Genomic DNA, 18,420 nt, shown 5'->3' with positions numbered 1-18,420 from the left:
TTCCTGCCTCGCTAGAACGGCTCTGGGTGACTCGTCCTAGGTCTCACAGGACAGCCCCTAATTAGGAGAAGTCCTTTTTCTAGGCCTGGCACGGTCTTTCCCCATGAGCTATTTATTGATCAAAAACATGGAAGCTCTTGCACACTTCTGCTGCGCGACAGCTTCATGCCGTCAGCCCCACCAATGGCCCCCAACACCCAGACTTCCTCAGGCCAAACCCCTTCCCTTGACCCCCATCTGAACACAGACCGGCCCGTGCAGAGCTGACCCCTGAGGGGGCTGGCTGGTCAGGCAGGGTTTTCCATAGTGTCCACCCAACCACACAGGTGCGCCTGGAGCAGATCCGCCAAGCAGAGACTCTGGAGCAAGTGCGCAGCATCCTGGACGAGGCACCCCTCAGGGACATCAGGGACATTAAGGACTCCTGAGGGGCCAGGCGATTAGCTTTCCTGCTGGTAAAGCTGCCCCTTTCTGCACCAGAACTGTGAGGCATGGACTACAGGTCTTAGAATGGAGTGCATCCGCTCCAAACCTGGCTGGTGGTGTCCCCCCAGGGCCACTACTTCCACCGAGGGTGGCTGGCCTGCTTCAGGCATGATACCTGGATGAGGGTCCCAAGGTGCAGGCTGAGCCCTGCAGCTCTCAGGCTGCCCCCTCAGGCCAGCAGCCAGTCCCGCTCTGTGGCATGCCCAGCTTGTGGCTTAGAAGCTTGTTGGATGCAGCGGGCTCCTCACACACAGGCCCTGGGACACACAGCTGCTTTCCGGACTAGAGGACACTAAGGTATTTTTGTCCACCTGAAATAGATCCCAAGAAATATGGAGGCGAGGCCAGACTTTTCTGTCATTTATTTTCAATAAATAAGCAGCTCAGCTCAGTCAGTCGCCTTGTCCCTGCGAGCCCCAAGCCCCGTTGAGGTTGGGAAGGGGATTTACAAGGTCAGAGGGGGAGCAGGTTACTGAAGGGGATGGAGGGCGGGAAGTTGTTTATAAACGGAAGTGAGGGGGGGGAGAAGGGTCTGTGCCTCAGCTCTGGCTGAAGAGGCGTTGCTGTGGGGTGGGGAAGGCAGGGCGAAGGGGCTGGTTACTTCCTTCTTTCATCTTCTGGATCTGCAAGAAGAAAGGCAGGGATGGAGCAGGTGGGCACAGGAGGGAAAGCTGCATCTCCTTGTGCGTCTCCAGCACACGCACCTGGAGGGGCCTTTGGCCTCCTTCCTTACTCACCTGCGGTGTGCCAGACCCCAGCCCACCACAGCCACCACAGCCCCAGCAGCAGAGACAGCCAGCGCGACGCAGCGCAGCCCAGCAGACTGGAAGGCCAGGGCCCAGCCTCACAGCTGCCAGTGCCCACAGTAATGGCAGGGCCCTCGTGTGGAAGCGGGCAGTGGCAACAGCAGCAGTGGCTCCAGGGAGAGCTGCGAGCGCAAGTGACCGCGGGGGGTGCGCGGGGGCTGGTGGGCGAGCGGCAGGGTACAGCAGCTGGGGCAAGGTGGGTAGGGAAATACCTGTGACACGGCTCAAGGACATGGAGGAGGGGGCGGTTATCCTATGGCCAGAGAGGACAGAGAGAGGCCGTTATCAAGGGGGAAGTAGGCCCTCAGGGCCGTAGGGCTGAGCAGCTTAGGGGAAAGTCCCACCAGTCATAGCTGGAGTGGGGACAGGGCTTGGGCTGCAGTCCCTGGGGACACTGGTCCTGCCAGGGCCAAAAAGAACTTACCCACCTACAAAGGAAGAGGGGGGTGAGTTGTGACGCGCGTTCGCGGCGCAGAGGGCAGGGGCTCCGCTCAGGACTGGGGAAAGGGAAGCGGGATGTCACTCACCCTCCAGATAGTTCCGAGCAATGAACTTGAGCAGCTCGTCTAGCCCGATGACTGGAAGGGAGATCTTGAGGACCATGAGCCACTGGGTCAGGTCCAGGGCCCGAAGCTTGAAGATCATCTGGGGTGGGGACAGCAGCCATCAGGACAAGAGGAAAAGGCGGGCCAGGGTGACATGGACTACCCTTTGCTGTGAGCACCCTACGGCCACAGGCCCTATGGGGGCTCCCTGGGGTGGGGGAGAAGAGGCAGCAGAAGGCGGCTCACCGGCAGGGGGTCAACATAGAGGATGAGGAAGTGGAGGGACATGGACAGGCAGATGGAGCCCAGCAGCCAGATGTTCACCCAGGGCGGCATCCGCAGCAGGGACTGGTTCTCAGACAGGCTGTGGCAGAGGCCAGGCAGATGGAGGGACAGGGATACAGAGAAAGGTGTGGTGAGGTAGAGTGGAGAGAGGAGCGAGATGGGGGCGGGGCGAGAAGATCCACAGGGGGCGGGGCAAGAAGATCCATGGGGGCGGGGCAAGAAGATCCACAGGGGGCGGGGCAAGAAGATCCACGGGGGCGGGACCTACCTGTTGAGAGCATTGCACATCTCAATGGTCACCAGCACAGACAAGGCCATGGTCATGGGCTCGGGGGCCTCAAAGACCTCACAGTCCAGGCCATCAAAATCAGGGTTGTGCTCAGTGCATTGCATGAAATGGGTCTGCAGAGGAAGAGACGGACGCCTAAGATCCACAGGAGCCTTCAAGGTGCCCTCCCGGTGCCCACCCCTCCGCCCTCCTCCTCCTCCCTACCAGCTGGTGGTAGCTGACGTGAGGCCCGTCCTCTGCATACAAGAACCACCAGGCCGCGGCTCCCACAGTGGCTGCACCCACGTAGCCTGTGGTGGGGAGGAGAGAGAGGCGCTGAGGTCAGGGCTGAGGTGACAAGAGGTATCAGGAAGAGGTATACAGCTGGAGACAGCTGGCTAAGGAGGAGGCCTCTTTGGGCAGCTTGAATTGAGAGAAGCTGGTATCAGGGACAAGGTCAGTCCCAAGGGCGGACTTAGAAGGGCTATTGAGTCCCTTCTCGCTCACCCCCAATTGCCATGTAGCGGAAAAAGAGCCAGCCGCTGATGAGGGGCTCCTTGGGACTCCTGGGGGGGCGGTCCATGATGTCCAGGTCAGGTGGGTTGAATCCCAGGGCAGTAGCAGGGAGTCCATCTGTCACCAAGTTCACCCAAAGCAGCTGCACAGGGATCAGGGCCTCGGGCAGCCCCAGGGCCGCTGTCAGGAAGATACTGCAAGAGGAAGGAGGCCGGACATCAATCCTGTTGCACGTGCCATGGTCCCCCACTCTCAGCCCTGTTGTTGTTGCTCAGCACCCTGGCTGCTCACCAGACCACCTCGCCCACGTTGGAGGAAATGAGGTAGCGGATGAACTGCTTCATGTTGTTGTAGATGGCGCGGCCCTCCTCCACGGCAGCCACAATAGTGGAGAAGTTATCGTCAGCCAGTACCATCTCGGAGGCTGTCTTAGCCACAGCGGTACCAGATCCCATGGCAATGCCAATCTCGGCTTTCTTCAGGGCAGGGGCATCATTGACACCATCCCCTGTCTTAAGGTGGAAGGAGAAAGTGAGAAACTACAAATTCCAGACGCCTGTATTTCCCCTCCCCAGACTCCATACAAAAACTGAATTGCCCCCTCCACCCCCGCCCATGTGTGTCGGCGGGGCCTCTGCGCATGCGTGGGGACACTCAGAGCCTTGACCCAGGCCGCCCTCTGGGAACTCTCACCATGGCTGTGATCTCATCGTAGGACTGCAGGTACTCCACAATCTTGGACTTGTGAGAGGGCTCCACTCGGGCAAAGCAGCAGGCGCGTCTGCAGGCTTCCCGCTGCTCAGCCAGGGGCAGATCATCAAACTCTCGGCCAGTGTAGGCGCGATCCGCCACCTCCTCGTTCTCCGAAAAGATGCCAATCCGGCGGCAGATGGCAATGGCCGTCCCCTTGTTGTCCCCAGTAATCATGATAACTCGGATCCCGGCATCGCGGCACAGCTGGATAGAGCCTGTGACCTCCTTGCGGGGTGGGTCCAACATGCCCACCACACCAACAAATGTCAGATCCATCTGGAAAGACAGTAGATGGTCACAAGTCAGGGTGTGGTTTGGGACAAAAATGAGGGAGCTCAGAGGGAGGAAGCACTTTCATTCCTTATAGTGCCTGCATATCCTGACGGTGCCATAGCCTGCTGTTCTAAGAAGAGCTCAGTGAGAAGGTGGAGGCGCGGCCTTTAATCCCAGCACTCAGGAGGCAGAGGCAGACGGATCTCTGTGAGTCAAGACCAGCCTGGTCTACAGAGTTCCAGGACAGCCAGAGCTGTCTGCCCTGGGTTGTAGCCCCAGGACCACACACAAGGGCAGCACAGGACTGAAGGATAAATGAAGATTTGTTTATTATGTATAGTGTTTTGCCTGCAGGTACTCCTGCAGGCCAGAAGAGGGCGAGGGCACCAGATCTTGTTATAGATGGTTGTAAACCACCATGTAGTTGCTAGGAATTGAACTCAGGACCTTTGGGAGAGCAGCCAGTGCTCTAAACCTCTGAGCCGTCTCTCCAGCCCCTGTCATCTTTTCCTGGCTTTTGTTTCCATGGTTGTTTTTGAAACAAGGTCTTGCTTGTATAGTTGAGGCTGGCTTACCACTATCTCCTGAGGGCTGAGATACCAAATCTAGCTGGATTAGGTCTTTCTTTCTTTCTTCATTTTTTTTCAGGGGGCGGGGAAGGGATTCGAGACAGGGTTTCTCTGTGTAGCCTTGGCTGTCCTGGACTCACTACGTAGACCAGGCTGGCCTCGAACCCACAGCGATCCGCCTGCCTCTGCCCTCTCGAGTGCTAGGATTATAGGTGTGCGCCACCACACCTCCACGCCAGGCAGGGTTAGTTGTTTCATGTCACATTTTTTTTTTGAGACAGGGTTTCTCTGTGTAGCCTTGGCTGTCCTGGACTCACTGTGTAGACCAGGCTGGCCTCGAACTCACAGCAATCCGCCTGCCTCTGCCCTCCCAAGTGCTGGGATTATAGGTGTGTACCACCACGCCCAGCAGAGTTAGTTGTTTCGTGTCACATCTTAATGCCTTGTGATTTGGGGATCCACAGGACACAGCCGTGGACTTGACGCAGGAGGGAATGACAAGAGCAGTAGCAGACAAGAAGGAGCCACTGGGAAAACTGTCTCCACACAATTCCTGGGACAAAAAGGGCCTTCCCAGGCTTAGCTCACCTCGTACTCCATGAACTTGGCTGAGTCATCTAGAACCATCTCCTCCCGTTTTGGGGGTGTGTCCCGGGTGGCCAGGGCCAGGCAGCGTAGGGTATCCCGGCCAGTGCCCCACTCCTTAATCACGGTCATGATCTTCTCCTTCACGGGGCCCGTCAGTGGCACACGGGTTGTGCCAACACGCACATAGTTACAGCGGTCGATGACCCCTTCAGGGGCACCCTAGAAAAGCAGAGACCCTGGCTCACCTTCTGGGGTTCAGAGAGTAGGCACAGGGAAGGACCCCAGTGTCAGGGGGTGAAGGTGTCTGACCTTGACAAACATCTTGTTGCCTACAGCGGCCCGTGAAGACTTAGCTGGGGAACAGTAGACAGACATGGATTTCCTGTCTCGGGAAAACTCCAGGGTGAATTCCTTCTTCATTAGTTGGCGGATCACCTGGGAGGTAAAGACCAGATTCCTTTACAACAGTTCAAAGGGACCGAGATGTCAGCGTAGCCCTATTGCTGAGGCTGAGCCTAAAGCAAAGCCTGCTGCCCACAGGACAAATGCAGAAACCCGGGCTGGTGCCTACCTACAGTGGGCTCTTCGATTTTCATTTTTGTAGTACTGAAGATAGAACTCACGGGTCAGCTGGGCATGGTGGCTCATGCCAGCAGAGGCAGCTGGATCACTGTGAGTTCGAGGCCAGCCTGGTCTACAAAGTGAGTCTAGGACAGCCAGGGCTGTTACACAGAGAGACCCTGTCTCAAAAAACCAAAACAAACAAACAAACAAAAAAAATAAACACACTTTATAGGTCACACAGGCTGGGTTCTACCATTGAGCCACACTCAGAGTTCAAGTGTCTAGTTTAAAGCACAACAGAAACAGAGTGGCCTTGCATGCTGCTGCCCAAAAGAACATTCAGTGACCAAAGAAATGTACTGTCCGCACTGTCCGACGTGGTGCCAGTGGGAAATGCAGCCATTTTGACCAAGACTTTTTTTTTTTTCCTTTGAGATAGGGTCTCTCTTTATAGTCCTGGAGGGCCTGGAACTCACAGAGATCCACCTGTTTCTGCCTTGAGAGTGCTGGGGTTAAAGGTGTGCACTACCAAGCCCAGTGACCAAAACTCTCTTAGAAACAGGGTCTCTAAAGTCCAGGTGGTGTTGAGCTTATGGTAATTTCCTGCCTCTGCTTCCCAAACACTGCTAGTTAATTTGAATATAAATAACACATGCTTTATTAGACAGTGTGGGCCTAGTACCTAGCACATAGTGAAAAATGAGAGCCATGGCCAAGCAAGTCCAAGAGTGATTTACACTTAAAATCTCAGCACTTGCAGACTAAAGTTGGAATAGTGCTGTGACTTCAAGACCAATCCAGGCTGTACAACAAGGCTTTATCTCAAAACAAAACAAAATGAAAAAAAAAGATAGCCTTTAATTACCAACTCTCTCACAGAGGGGACTAAAGTACTAGTACTAGCTCAATGGTAAAGCACCAACCTAGCATGTGAGAGGCTTCGAGGCTTAGTCCCAGTACCACATACAAATAAATAAACAGATAAACAAACCACCGTCCATAGAATCAAATTAAAATAACAAGAGCCGGGGAGGTGACAATGAAATAACATTTGCCTAGCAGGCATGAAGCCTCAAACTCAATCCTTAACACTGAAAAAGATTTTTACTTTTAACTTTAATATTTAATATATAAAACATTTTATATTTAATGTTTAATATTTTAAATAAGGTGGATATTGCTCAGTGGGAAAAGCGTTTGCCATACAACCTGATGACCATGCAAGCCTGATTCCAGAACCATAGTGCAGGGCAAGAATGAATCCCAAAAGCTCTCTGCCTCCACATTCACACATAGAACACAGCCCCCACTACACATCCTACACCCTCACCACACACAATTAAAGAATCAACAGAATAGCACTGCGTATCTTACACAAGAAAGGAACTTTTAAAAGAATTGATAAAAAAAAAAATTAAGAAAAGAAATAAGCCGGGCAGTGGTGGTGAACACCTTTAATCCCAGCACTCAGGAGGCAAAGGCAGGCAGATCTCTGAGTTCAAGGTCACCCTGGGCTACAGAGCTAGTTCCAGGACAGCCAGGGCTACACAGAGAAGCTCTGTCTTGAAAACCACAAAAAAAGAAAAAGGAAAAAAAAAATATTTCCTTGCACATGTAAGTTTCTGGGTTTCATTTCCTAGTACCAATAATGAAATATAGAGAGAAATGGAGGAAAGCCAGCCAGAGGGTCACCACGGGCGCTGACCTTGTCCCTTGGATCTCACTTTGTGGGATCCAGGCTGCACAGCCCAGACCTAACACCAAGACCCGAGAGCTGATGGACACCAAGGTGCTATGGCTAAACTCAGGGCCAACCCAGCAGGTGGCACCATGGCTTCCATCCAGCTGTGTCCAACCTTGGGTCACAACACCGCCACAAGAGGAAGTGCCCTCCCAGGCTATTGTGGTCAGACAGCAGAAGCCATATCACTGTGAGGAAAAGGGGGTTTCCCCATAGCCCAGGCCAGGTTGGAAAAGCCGCGGGGTAAAGCCACTGCCTATGCAGTTGGGATCCCTGGATCTTGGGGCTAGGCCCGTGGAGGGCATCCTAACTCACCGAGTTGCAAGCATTGGCTCTCTCCACTTTAGAAAGACTCCTCACTTCTGTGTTGAACACATTCATCTTTTCCACCAAGGTGGTGAGGGCTGTCTCCGTGGCCTCGCCCACCTTCTCATAGACGCCTTTGGTCTGAAAAGGGCAGAGGAGAAAGAGGAAGTGTGTGCCTTGGTTCCCTGCCCTCTGTCCTCACCCAGCACGCACATCATCATCATCATCTGAACGGGACAAGAAGAAGCCAACCACTTCCTTCTTGCATTTACGTTTGCTTCCTAAGTCCTCTTCCTGCTGGGAGGCCCAGGAAGCACAGACTCTGAGCCACGGGAATGGAAGGAGTGGGTTTGGGGGCGCGGTAGAAGGTTACCTCATTGAAGTCCAAGGAGGAGTCATTGCAGAGGGCGCAGATGGTAGCCAGCTCCACTAGCCCATCGTACTGCCCTGCTCGGATTGGCTTATCGTTCTTCAAGCTGGCGGCAAGGCAGGAGGAAGGCAGGAGAGAGACAGTGGAGAACGGAACATGAGATGCAGAGAGCACAGAGAAACAGGAGAGGAGGGTGAACGTGGAGAGGGAGGAGTGGGTGGGAGAGGACAGCAGGGAAGAGAAGAAGGAAGGGGAACCGAGCAGGAGACCCCACGGGAGGGAGGTGGCGGTGTGCACACAGCCCTGAGGCGCCCACTGAGGACTTACACCTCTCCCTCAGGAGCGTAAGTGGAGCCGGTGATGGAGAACTCGTTCAGGAGGCAAACATCGCCGTCCACCTTGTCAATGATGAACATCTGCAGGGGGGAAGACCACACACAGAGACTCCGCATTCCCATCCCTGACTGTAGGCCGCCCCAAGTCCAGACTAAGCGAATCCCCAAGCATTTCCCCTAGTTGCCTTCTCCCTGAGCCTCTGTACTGCTCCCCGTCACTCCTGGGTTTGTAATGATTCTTCATGTTGGCAGTGGCCTTACAACCAGTCGCTGAGCCAGGAGGTGGTGGCACACACCTTTAATCCCAACACTTGGGAGGCAAGGCAGGTTCTAGGCCAGCTTGGTCTACACAGGGAGTTCCAAGATAGCCAGGGCTACACAGAGAAACTTGTCTCAATCAAACCCAACACACACACACACACACACACACACACAATTACTGAGGTCTATGTAAGGCCCTCTTCAGGTCAGTGCACAGATGTCTACTCCAGGGTGTGGTGGGAACCGGGGCCAAACACACCTGTGAGCAGCAGGTACATTTACAGCTCCAGTGTGGTGTACCACGGCTTCCTGTAGGTAGACCTAACAGTGTGGGGTTTTTTTTGCTATGACATGGGGGCTTTTTGTTTTTGTTTTTTGGGGGTATGTTTTGTTTTGTTTTTTGTTTTTTCTGAGACAGGCTTTCCCTTTGTGCAGCTCTGGCTGTCTTGAAACTCCCACTGTAGACCAGGCTGGCCTTGAACTCACAGAGATCCACTTGCCTCTGCCTCCTGAGTAGTGGGATTAAAGGTGTGCGCCACCACTGCTCTGCAACCTTAATTCATTTTTTGTTTGTTTGTATGTTTGGTTGGTATTTTTGAGACAGGTTCTTAATTCAGTTTTTTTTTTCCGAGGGGGGTTGGGGGTTTGTTTGTTTTGGGTTTTTGTTTTGTTTTGTTTTTTCTAGACAGGGCTTCTCTTATAGTCCTGGCTGTCCTGTACTCACTTTGTAGACCAGCTGGTCTTACAGTGATTCACCTGCCTCTGCCTCCCAAGTGCTGAGATTAAAGGCCTGCACCACCACACTCGGCTCAGAAAAGCTTTTTTTTTACATCAAAAGTACATTACACTGAACTCTGTTTAGGGCTCGGCAGGGACATCAGAGGAGGAAGGAGCACCTAAGAGAGCCTGAGACCCAGCATGGGAGTGTAGGCCTGCAATCCCAGCTCTTCTGAGGCGGAGGCAGGAGAATGAGGAGTTCAGTGCCATCCCTGGCCTGTGCTACAGGAGACCCTATCTTGGAAAGAGAGACGAAGAGGGAGGGGGAGTATTCTTAGAAAATTCAAATCTCTTCTTTCCTGATGTGTAGCATTTCCTTCTAGTTATGAGTACAGTCCATGGATCGCACCAGTGTTAGCAACGCCTGTGATTCTGGGTTGAGTGGGGTGACACAGACCCAGGCCCCGCACTGGGGCTCAGAAATGGATCACTTGAGGCCAATAGTTCAAGACAGGCCTGGAAAAACCCTGACAAAAACAAAACAAAACAAAACAAAACCCTCTAAAGTAAGACTGACTCTGTAGGCAAGGACCCCAGATGCCTGTCCACCATGCCCTTGCTCTCCGTAGCACCCCACACTCATCAGCCCTTGCACCCTGTACCCACTGCTGGAGCTTACTGTGAATAATGTTGCTAAACCATAGGTTTGCTTTAAAAATATTTTGATAGCCGTATCTCAATCATTAGCTTACTTTATGATCATATCTATTTTAATTTTTGAAAACAAATTTTTTTTTTCCGAGATAAGGTTTCTCTGTGTAGCCCTGGCTGCTCTGAACTCACTTTGTAGACCAGGCTGGCCTCGAACTCACAGGAATCCACCTGCCTCTGCCTCCCGACTGCTGAGATTAAAGATTAAAGGTGTACACTAGCACCACCCAGCTGCTACTTTTTTTTTTTTTTTTTTTGAGACAAAAATCTCAGTGGTGCTGGGCTGGCCTTAAACTCCTCAGTGGAAGCGATCCTTGTACCCCAAACTCCCAGTAGTCGAGACCCCAGATACATGAGGCAAAGTCTAGCTGGCTTCATACTCAAAATGTTCCTGCTTTTGCCTCCTGAGTACACACTACTATGCCTGGCTCTGCTACCTGTAAGTATTGCATCTTTGGTGAACCCCTAAATCTCCCTAGGTGCCAGTTTATTTTCCTGAAAAGTGAGGTTAAAGAGAATGTGCCCGAACGGACTGAGAGGAGACACATGGCACGGGGAAGCAGCTTACGGTGGCTGGGTTTTTTGTTTGTTTGTTTTGTTGTTTTATGCTTTGTTTTGTTTGTCAAGCTGACACAAGTTAGAGAGCCCTGGGAAGAGGGAAACTCAACCGAGCAATTGCTTCCAACCAATTAAGCTGTAGGGACGTTTTCTGGGCTAATAACTGATTTGGAAGGGTCCAGACCGCTGTGGGCAGTGCCATATCAAGCAGGTGGTCCTGGGGTGCATAAGGAAGCAGGCTGGGTGAGCCAGTAAGCTGCGCTCTTGTGTTCCCCTCAGAGTCTGCATCAAGCTCTAGGCTTGAGTTCTCGCCTCCACTTCCCTCGACGATAGACTGTAAGCTACAAGATGGAGTAAGCCCTCTCCTCCCGGAGTTGCTTTGGTCATGGTGTTTATCAGAGCTACGGAAAGCAGCCCAGCAGCCAGCTGTCCTCCATGGTGCCTGCCTGGGCTCCCACACTTGAGTTCCCCCCTCCCTTCTTCCCTCAATGACTGGAGCAGGTGAGCCGAACAAGCCCTTCCCTCCCTCAAGCTGGCTTTAGATTAGTTTTCTGAAAGAAACAGACCGGAAACTAACATGGCTCTTCCCTTGATCTAAAGGTGATGCTTAATCAACCCTGAGCACTTCCCAGGCCACGCCCATCTTGAGGATGTCCACCCCCCACACGGTGGCGGGCAGGCTCTGATCTGGCATGCTGCCTCTGCCTCTCCTGACCTTGCACACCGACATCTGGTTGGTGGTGAGGGTCCCTGTTTTGTCAGAACAGATGACAGAGGTACAGCCCAGGGTCTCCACAGAGGGCAAGCTCCTCACGATGGCGTTCTTCTTTGCCATCCGGCGGGTACCCAAGGCCAAGCAGGTAGTGATGACAGCAGGAAGCCCTTTGGGGGACAGAAATGGTGTTGGCGAACAAAACCAGGAGGAAGGAGACCTAGTGTGGTCGCCACACGACCGCCGCCAAAGCTGTCAGGTCCCTCCCCATGGGACCCGCCATTGTTACTTTCTCTGGAAATAAGTCTTTGGCAAGGAGACAGCAGATGAACAAGGGCTGGCCGTCTTACCTTCTGGGATGGCCGCCACGGCCAAGGCCACAGCGATCTTGAAGTAGTAAATGGCCCCCCGGAACCAGGAGCCCCCATGGACAGGGTCGTTGAAGTGGCCAATGTTGATGAGCCAGACAGCCACACAGATGAGAGAGATGACCTTGGACAGCTGCTCCCCAAATTCATCGAGCTTCTGCTGCAGAGGGGTCTTGTCCTGCTCGGTAGCAGCCATTTGGTCTCGGATCTTGCCAATCTCAGTGCTCACGCCAGTGGTGGCCACGATGCCCACGGCCTTGCCGGCTGCAATGTTGGTGCCCTGGGAAGGCGAGGAAGGGACAGGGTCAGGCAACAGGCGATGCTTGCGCTATACGCTGGGGACCCTTATATCTCCTTCCTCTGGCATGCTTCCCTCCTCCAGCCCGGTCCTCTGGCTGGCTGTGTGACCGCTTACCGAGAAGAGCATGTTCTTCTTGTCCTGGTTGACAGCTCGGGGGTCAGGGACAGGGTCTGTGTGCTTGATGACAGATACAGACTCTCCTGTAGAGAAAGGGCCAAAGAGTTGGCAGGTGCTGTCATGTGCCTCTCCTTAGCATTCTGGCCCCTCCCGATCAGCAAGCAAGTACTCCTGCAGAGGTCTTGCCTCTGGAGGAAGGCGCGTGGGACAAATAGGAAGCCCACTGTCTTTAGAGCACGTGACTTTGATGGCTCCATTCCCATTTGCTCCCCATGTCCTGGTGGAAATCAAATAAGCCAGTGGGTGTGGAGCATCTGGCTACAGTGTATCGCATTCCTAGGAGACAGAAGTCCCCAGTACTGGTGTGCCCTCCCCACCAAGGACAGGGGCTCAGATCCTCTTGCTATGGGCCCAGTTTACACTGTTTCCCTCCCAGAATTTAAAGTGTATCCAAAGTTCCACAGTCTATCTTAGACTCCCTCATACAAAGGCTTTTCGGGATGGTGGAGAAGATGGGGCAGTTTGTGGCATGGGTGATTTCCTTTGCCCATATAGGGGTAGGGCAAAGGCTAGATGGAAAATAGTCATAAACATCCTCTCCCACGCCCCTTGTGACAGAACGAAGGCCATGCCACACAGATGACACTGCCTCAGAACCAGAAAAGAGGTCCCACTACGGGATGTTCTCCTGCCCCCACCCAAGATCTATTCCATGTGGGTCTACCTAGCTCCTCCCTCATTACACCCTCCCGTCTGAGGCAGCCTACCTGTCAGGATGGACTGGTCGACCCGCAGGGTGGTGGATTTGATGGAGAGGATGCGGATGTCTGCGGGGACTTTGTCCCCAACTGCAGAGAGAGGAGGGAGTTCAGCTGGGAACGGACTTCACTTTCTTCCCAATCTCTGCCTCCATCATCCATCCTAGAGCATCATCCAGCCCTGCCTTTCATAGGCCCCCAGCCTCTATCCCACCCTAGCCCCACCTGCCGCAAGCCTGTAAAGGGGAGGCTTGCAAACCTCCTGGCGTGAGAGGTGTGTGCTCATTAAAATGTACTCTCAACAAGTGAAAGGAGAATTAGGGACAAGCCAGCTAGAACTGAGAAAGGGAAAAACAAGGGGAAGGCAAAGAAGGAAATGTAATTTTGTAACGCAGAGAGAAAAGAGGGCAACTTGGCGGATCAGAGAGCAAGGCCGACGCTCAGAATAACCAGGCCAAGGGAGGGTGGAAGTGGAGCGTCCCTGACTGCAGCTCACAGGGCTTCACAGAGGGGACGTGGGAGCCAGGCTGTGAGAGCACCTTGGGAGGAGCAGAGGGGAGCACTCTGCCAGACCGGACACTTTTTTGGGGGGGAACACACACACACACACACACACACACACACACACACACACACACACACACATCTCCTCAGGCCTCTGCCTAAAGCCACCTGGGTCCCATGAGTGGAACTGGGGCAAAGTTCACTTGCTTTCCTTTTTCTTGGTTTCTAAGGTCCCTCCTCCTCCAGTGCCAGAGCAAGCACGAGGGAAGAGGTCAGCAATGGGGTCAGACAGACACCCTTGTCACTGAAGCCCGAGTAGTATTTATAGACATTCATGGCACTGACCCCAAACTGTCACCATAGCAGGGACCGCCCTGTAATGGAGCTGAGGGGCTGCAGCCCACCAGCTTCCCATCCTGCACTTCTCCTGGTGGTGACATGGTGCAGAGGGTGACAAAGTATGAGGGACTAGGGACTAGAAATACACATTGGCCAAGCTGGGGACCTAGGGAGGTGGAAAGTCCTGCTCAGGGCAAATATAAAAAGCGCTGAAGGGGGCAGAATCCTAGTAATCTTAGCTACCCAGCCGCACCCCTCCCTGAGCCGGCATTAAGTGTCCCTGAGGGGGCAGGGCCCTCCTTGAGCGCCCTCCTCATAGGTCCTGTGTTCCCAGCTGGAAGAGGACTAGGAGTTACCCTTACATGGCGGTGGGGGTTGTCATCTGCCCCCCCCACCCCCCACTGCCTTCTGCTTTCATTCCTTCCCGTTCTGAAAGGCCTCAAGGACACTGAGGGGTCAAGACTGAAAGCTGACCACTCGTGGGTGGAAGGCGAGGGGAGCCAGGCCCGGGAAGGGGTGGAGACGGGGCCATTGGCAGGGCCTGCCTTCCACCTGTTGCTTGCAAGTGTTGGCTGAGAGGAGGGGGGCCGGGGGTCTGTCTGCTGCCTTGGGGACAGGACTAGCTGTTCCTATTGAGACTCTAGTAGGGAGAGGTGCTGTGGCCCGAGTGTCCTGAAGTGACCCCTGAGGAGTCCAGGAAGGAGAAGCAAAGATGCCACCACCCTCATAGATAGCAGGGTCAGGGCTGAGCAGCCCTCTGCTCTCTTCTTGGCCTCAAGACCCAAGGTCTGCCCTCCTGGACCATCATCCATACTGGCACTCACCAGCCACCTCCACAATGTCCCCAGGGACGATGTCCCGAGCCTTGATCCTTTGCACTGACTTTCTGTCAGCCCTGTAGACTTTCCCCATCTCAGGCTCATATTCTTTCAGGGCCTCAATGGCGTTCTCTGCATTCCGTTCCTGAGGAAAACAGAAGAGCAGAGCGGAGTCCCGGAGCAGCAGAAGGCTGGTCTGGGTCCATGCAGGAAGAGTGAGGAACACACAGATAGAGGAAGAAGGATTGCGATGCTAGCCAGAAATAGGAACACGGCAGAAAAGACCGGCTTATGCGGTTCTGGCTGGCACAAGGAGAGATGGACGGAGCCCCACATCACAGCAGTGGTGTGTTTGTGGTAGAAAATGTCACCAGTGGCTACACAAGTGAGACGGGCGTGGGCTGAGAAGAAAGGAATTTTAAAAAAGAAAAACACAACCCAGAAAGCAAGGGACAAGGAAAGTAAAGTGGTGATGTTAGCTCAAGGAGAGAACTAATACTTTATTGAGTGCCTACTATGTGCAGTGAATTTCATATTCTTTTTCAATCACACCAAGCATGGTGGCGCACGCCTTTAATCTCAGCACTTAGGAGCAGAGCCAGGCAGATAGCTGTGAGTTCAAGACCAGCCTGGTCTACAAAGCGAGTCCAAGACAGCCAAGGCTACACAGTGAAACCTTGTCTTGAAAAAATAAACAAAAACAACAACAAACAAACTAAACCAAACAAACAACGACAACAACAAAACAGGAGCTCACTATGCAGCCTTGCCTGGCCTGGAACTTTTTATAGACCAGACAGGCCTCAAACTCACAGAGCCCTGCCAGCCTCTGCCCCTGCAATTGTGGGACTAAAGGTGTGTGTCACCACATCTGACGTAGTCCCTTTTCCTTTCCTGTCTCTTTGTAGTGGGATTATAAGTGTGTGCCACCCTGTCTAGCTTTTTGTTTTGTTCTGTTTTAAAGACAGAATTTCACATGGTAGTCTGGGATAGCCTAGAAGTGGACAGTCTCCTGCCTTTGCCTGTGGAGTGCTGTAGGTCTGTGTCACTCCACTTAGCTTAAAAGCCCTATTTCACAGGTGAGAAAACAGGCTTAGGGGCATGGAGAACTGCCTCAGGTCACACAGTAAGCAAATGTGTTTTTTCAGCTCTTTCCAACACTCCATCCATTCCCAACCTGGATGAGGGGACCAGAGTAGTGGGCAAGGCTAGGGAGACGATGGAGGAGGAGTGGACCGGAAGGGGGCTCAGTGCTCAGACACGAGGGTGGGGAGGGGTCAAAACTAACCTGCCAGACCCCCACAATGGCGTTGGCGATGAGGATCAAGAGAATGACAAAAGGCTCAACAAAGGCAGTGACAGTTTCTTCTCCTTCCTCAAACCAGGCTAGTACCTGAGAGGGGGAAAGGGAGAACAGCAGGTGGTGACAAAGTCTTTCGGAAGACCACTGCAGAGGCCAGCCGATGTACAGAGATAAGGGGCCGGTGGAACGCTGCAGCCCTACGTTTATGTGAGGTTCTTCACACGGCAGGGCTCCGAGTACACAGACCCAGGCACCCTGGTGATGCTGGGCAAATAGGCAGACACACACACTTGGGGATTAATGGGGAGTGCTTTCAGGGTTCCCTGACCAAATTATTGGCTTGTAAGCAAAGCTCTGAGACACCCAGGGTCAACCACCCCGACGGCCACAGCCATCCCATAGGGACCCAAGCCCAGTAGGAAAATCCCTATGGTCCTCGGAGGGCCCAGCCCACCCACAGCCCTCCCTTACCACCAAGGCATGGGAGCTCCAATTTCATGAGCGAACAGGAGGGAGGTAGGGTTACAGGCGTCCTGCACCCACCCCACCCCAGCTGTTGCCACTGCCAGGCAGCAGCCACAGGCAAATGTCAAGGAGCAAATCTGAGGAGAGGGAAGGGAAGCTCTGCCAGCTGAGGCCCAGGAGTGCATGGGGCCTCCACAGATTTTTAAAAAATTCATTAATTAACTAACTAATTAATTAATTTTGTTTTGGTTGGTTTGTTTGGTTGGTTGGTTGGTTGGTTTTGCTTCCTAGGTCTTATTTTCCAGCTAAGATGCCAAAGAAATTCTAAAAGGCAAGATGGACTGCTGGGAAGGAGGGTGACAAGGAGCCAGCAGCAGGGGCTGTGGACACTGGAGATGTAACATGGGGCTGGGGGAAGAGGTGAGGATACAGAGGAGTAGGCGCCAAGCTCCGGCCCTAGTGGAAGTGGGCTGTGGTAAAGCTGCCTCCTGTGGAGACTGTTGAGGACTGGTGTGGAGGCGGTAAGGGCTGGAGGGCACACTGGCAGTTACCTCGCTATCAACAGCACCTTCCCCACTTTCTTTTGGCCACTCAACATCACAAGCTGGAGAGGGCAGGGCAGGATTGGTAAAGCAGAGTGGGGAGGGGGGGTGGACCAAACAGGGCAGGCTGGGAGTGGTAGTGGCCCCACAGTGGGCACTGCAGACCACACTGAAGCCAGGAGCCCTGCACTTAGAGGGTAACCTGAGCCCTTGAGGCGGCGCGGGGCGGGGGGGGGGGGGTGTTGGTGGTGGCTTGGTTTCAGGGTATTGGCTGAGAACACTCTCAGGGCTTAAAATAAACTGTCTCTGCTGGGGAGGAAGCAAATTAGCAGCCCACCCCCAGCTGCACCGTGGAGACTAGGGTGTTTAGGGCTTGGATGAGGGCATCTAGGTTGGTAGGAGTCACAGGCGGATCGCAAGGCCCCCGCAGCACACAGCACACAGCACACAGCACTTACAAAGGAGATGCAGGCAGCCAGGAGAAGGATCCGCACCAGCAGGTCTTCAAACTGCTCTACCACCAACTCCCACAGGGACTTGCCTGGGGGAAGAGACAAGAAGATGAGTCCCAGGGGTTAAGATCCAAAAGATGAAGTTCTGTGGCTCTGGATGGGCTGGGGTCCAAAGCCTAGAGTGCCCCGCTGGTCTAGGTTGATGGGTAACCCAGCTTGGCATGACAGAAAGAGATGAAACAGCCAAAGAGGCGCTTCAAATTGATGGACGGCGATTGTCCCAGGGTTAGGAGGCCTCAAGGAAAAGTGTCTGGAGACCTCAGACACTCGGCTTTGGGAAGGGTCTCTGCCTTTTGGGTAAGGGCTGTGGGTCTGGGTAAGGAAGGCAGGGAGCCAGGCATGAGGCACATAGGAGGGCTCAGGTAACTTACCTTCCTCAGCAGGGAGCTCTATCCAGGGGAAAAAGAAAAAAAGGATAAATTTAGTAGGGTCCTACTACTCTCATGTCCCCCATACCCCAAACTCTATGGCCAAGACAAGAGAAAGAGTCAGGCTATCAAAACGGCATCCGAAGTTCAAGGTCACCCCCATGAAACCTCCCTAATTCCAGATCTTAAAACTTTTTTTAGTACCCTCCTCCTCCTCCTACAAGAAACAGCCCATGGCCCTGCTAGCCCTTACAGATGCCGAGGAGGCAGTTCCCACTGGTGAAGGCCGAAGGGCAGCCACACCAGCCTCCCCTCTGAAGGGTACTTACCATTGGGGCCGTATTTTTCCAGATGTCGCTTAACTTGGTCTGGGGTAAGGCCGGTGGTCTCGCTCACCCCAAAATAGGACAAACATTCCTCTGTGGACTTGGAGTGTGCGGCCTCCATTGTGCTCCCTTCTTGGGGGCCCGGGGGCGATGTATTCCTTCTTAAGGGCCTCTCACTTGTGGGGGGACTTCTTCAGCGTGTCCACCTGCCTATTGATTTGGGCTTCTTCTTTTTTCTTGCCTGCCCCCCCCAAGACTCTTCTTCCTTCTACAAAGTTCTGACCCCAGTCCCACTTGCAGCAGCCGGCCACCCCCCCAGCCCCCAGCTGGTCCTT

The 18,420-nt window shown here is 53.6% G+C and overlaps 2 protein-coding genes across 4 annotated transcripts in view; one reads left to right on the top strand and one right to left on the bottom strand.

Annotated features, from left to right (window-relative positions):
* RABEP2 (rabaptin, RAB GTPase binding effector protein 2) overlaps positions 1–877 on the top strand; it is a 15,528-nt gene extending 14,651 nt beyond the window's left edge. For both annotated transcript variants that reach the window (XM_084773189.1, XM_084773190.1), the window contains one exon: positions 327–877. In XM_084773189.1, coding sequence (XP_084629315.1) covers positions 327–428 — 102 coding nt within the window. In that variant the 3' untranslated portion in view covers positions 429–877. The remainder of the gene's footprint in view (positions 1–326) is intronic.
* Positions 832–18,420, bottom strand: ATP2A1 (ATPase sarcoplasmic/endoplasmic reticulum Ca2+ transporting 1). 2 transcript variants are annotated; one of them, XR_014777456.1, is made up of 22 exons: positions 18,089–18,420; positions 17,763–17,780; positions 17,338–17,420; positions 15,858–15,962; positions 14,576–14,714; positions 12,918–12,998; positions 12,148–12,233; positions 11,715–12,012; positions 11,368–11,534; positions 8,398–8,486; positions 8,074–8,176; positions 7,710–7,841; positions 5,399–5,524; positions 5,090–5,308; positions 3,600–3,935; positions 3,198–3,418; positions 2,898–3,100; positions 2,616–2,701; positions 2,391–2,524; positions 2,084–2,201; positions 1,505–1,937; positions 832–1,109 (listed from the first exon to the last, which is right to left on the bottom strand). XR_014777456.1 is itself a non-coding variant. In XM_084773181.1 (22 exons), exons 1-22 carry the CDS (start codon positions 18,204–18,206, stop codon positions 1,084–1,086), a joined length of 3,006 nt encoding a protein of 1,001 aa, XP_084629307.1. In that variant the 5' UTR covers positions 18,207–18,420; the 3' UTR covers positions 832–1,083. The 2 variants fall into 2 exon arrangements, 1 of the variants encoding a protein (XP_084629307.1); XM_084773181.1 differs by having other exon boundaries at positions 1,820–1,937.

This window comes from Acomys minous (assembly GCF_964271855.1).
Source record: "Acomys minous genome assembly, chromosome: 2".
Lineage (NCBI taxonomy): Eukaryota > Metazoa > Chordata > Mammalia > Rodentia > Muridae > Acomys > Acomys minous.
The sequence above is the reverse complement of the archived record's forward strand: the minus strand, read 5'-3'. Positions and strand labels throughout refer to the sequence as shown.

Bases quoted from the DNA above. Each gene is read 5' to 3' on its own strand.
- ATP2A1 (XM_084773181.1), bottom strand. From the start codon at position 18,206: ATGGAGGCCGCACACTCCAAGTCCACAGAGGAATGTTTGTCCTATTTT. The intron at 11,535-11,714 runs GTAAGACGGCCA...TGTCCCCCAAAG, and splicing joins CGTGGCGGCCATCCCAGAAG to GGCTTCCTGCTGTCATCACT. The intron at 1,938-2,083 runs GTGAGCCGCCTT...TCCCCACCCCAG, and splicing joins TCTATGTTGACCCCCTGCCG to ATGATCTTCAAGCTTCGGGC.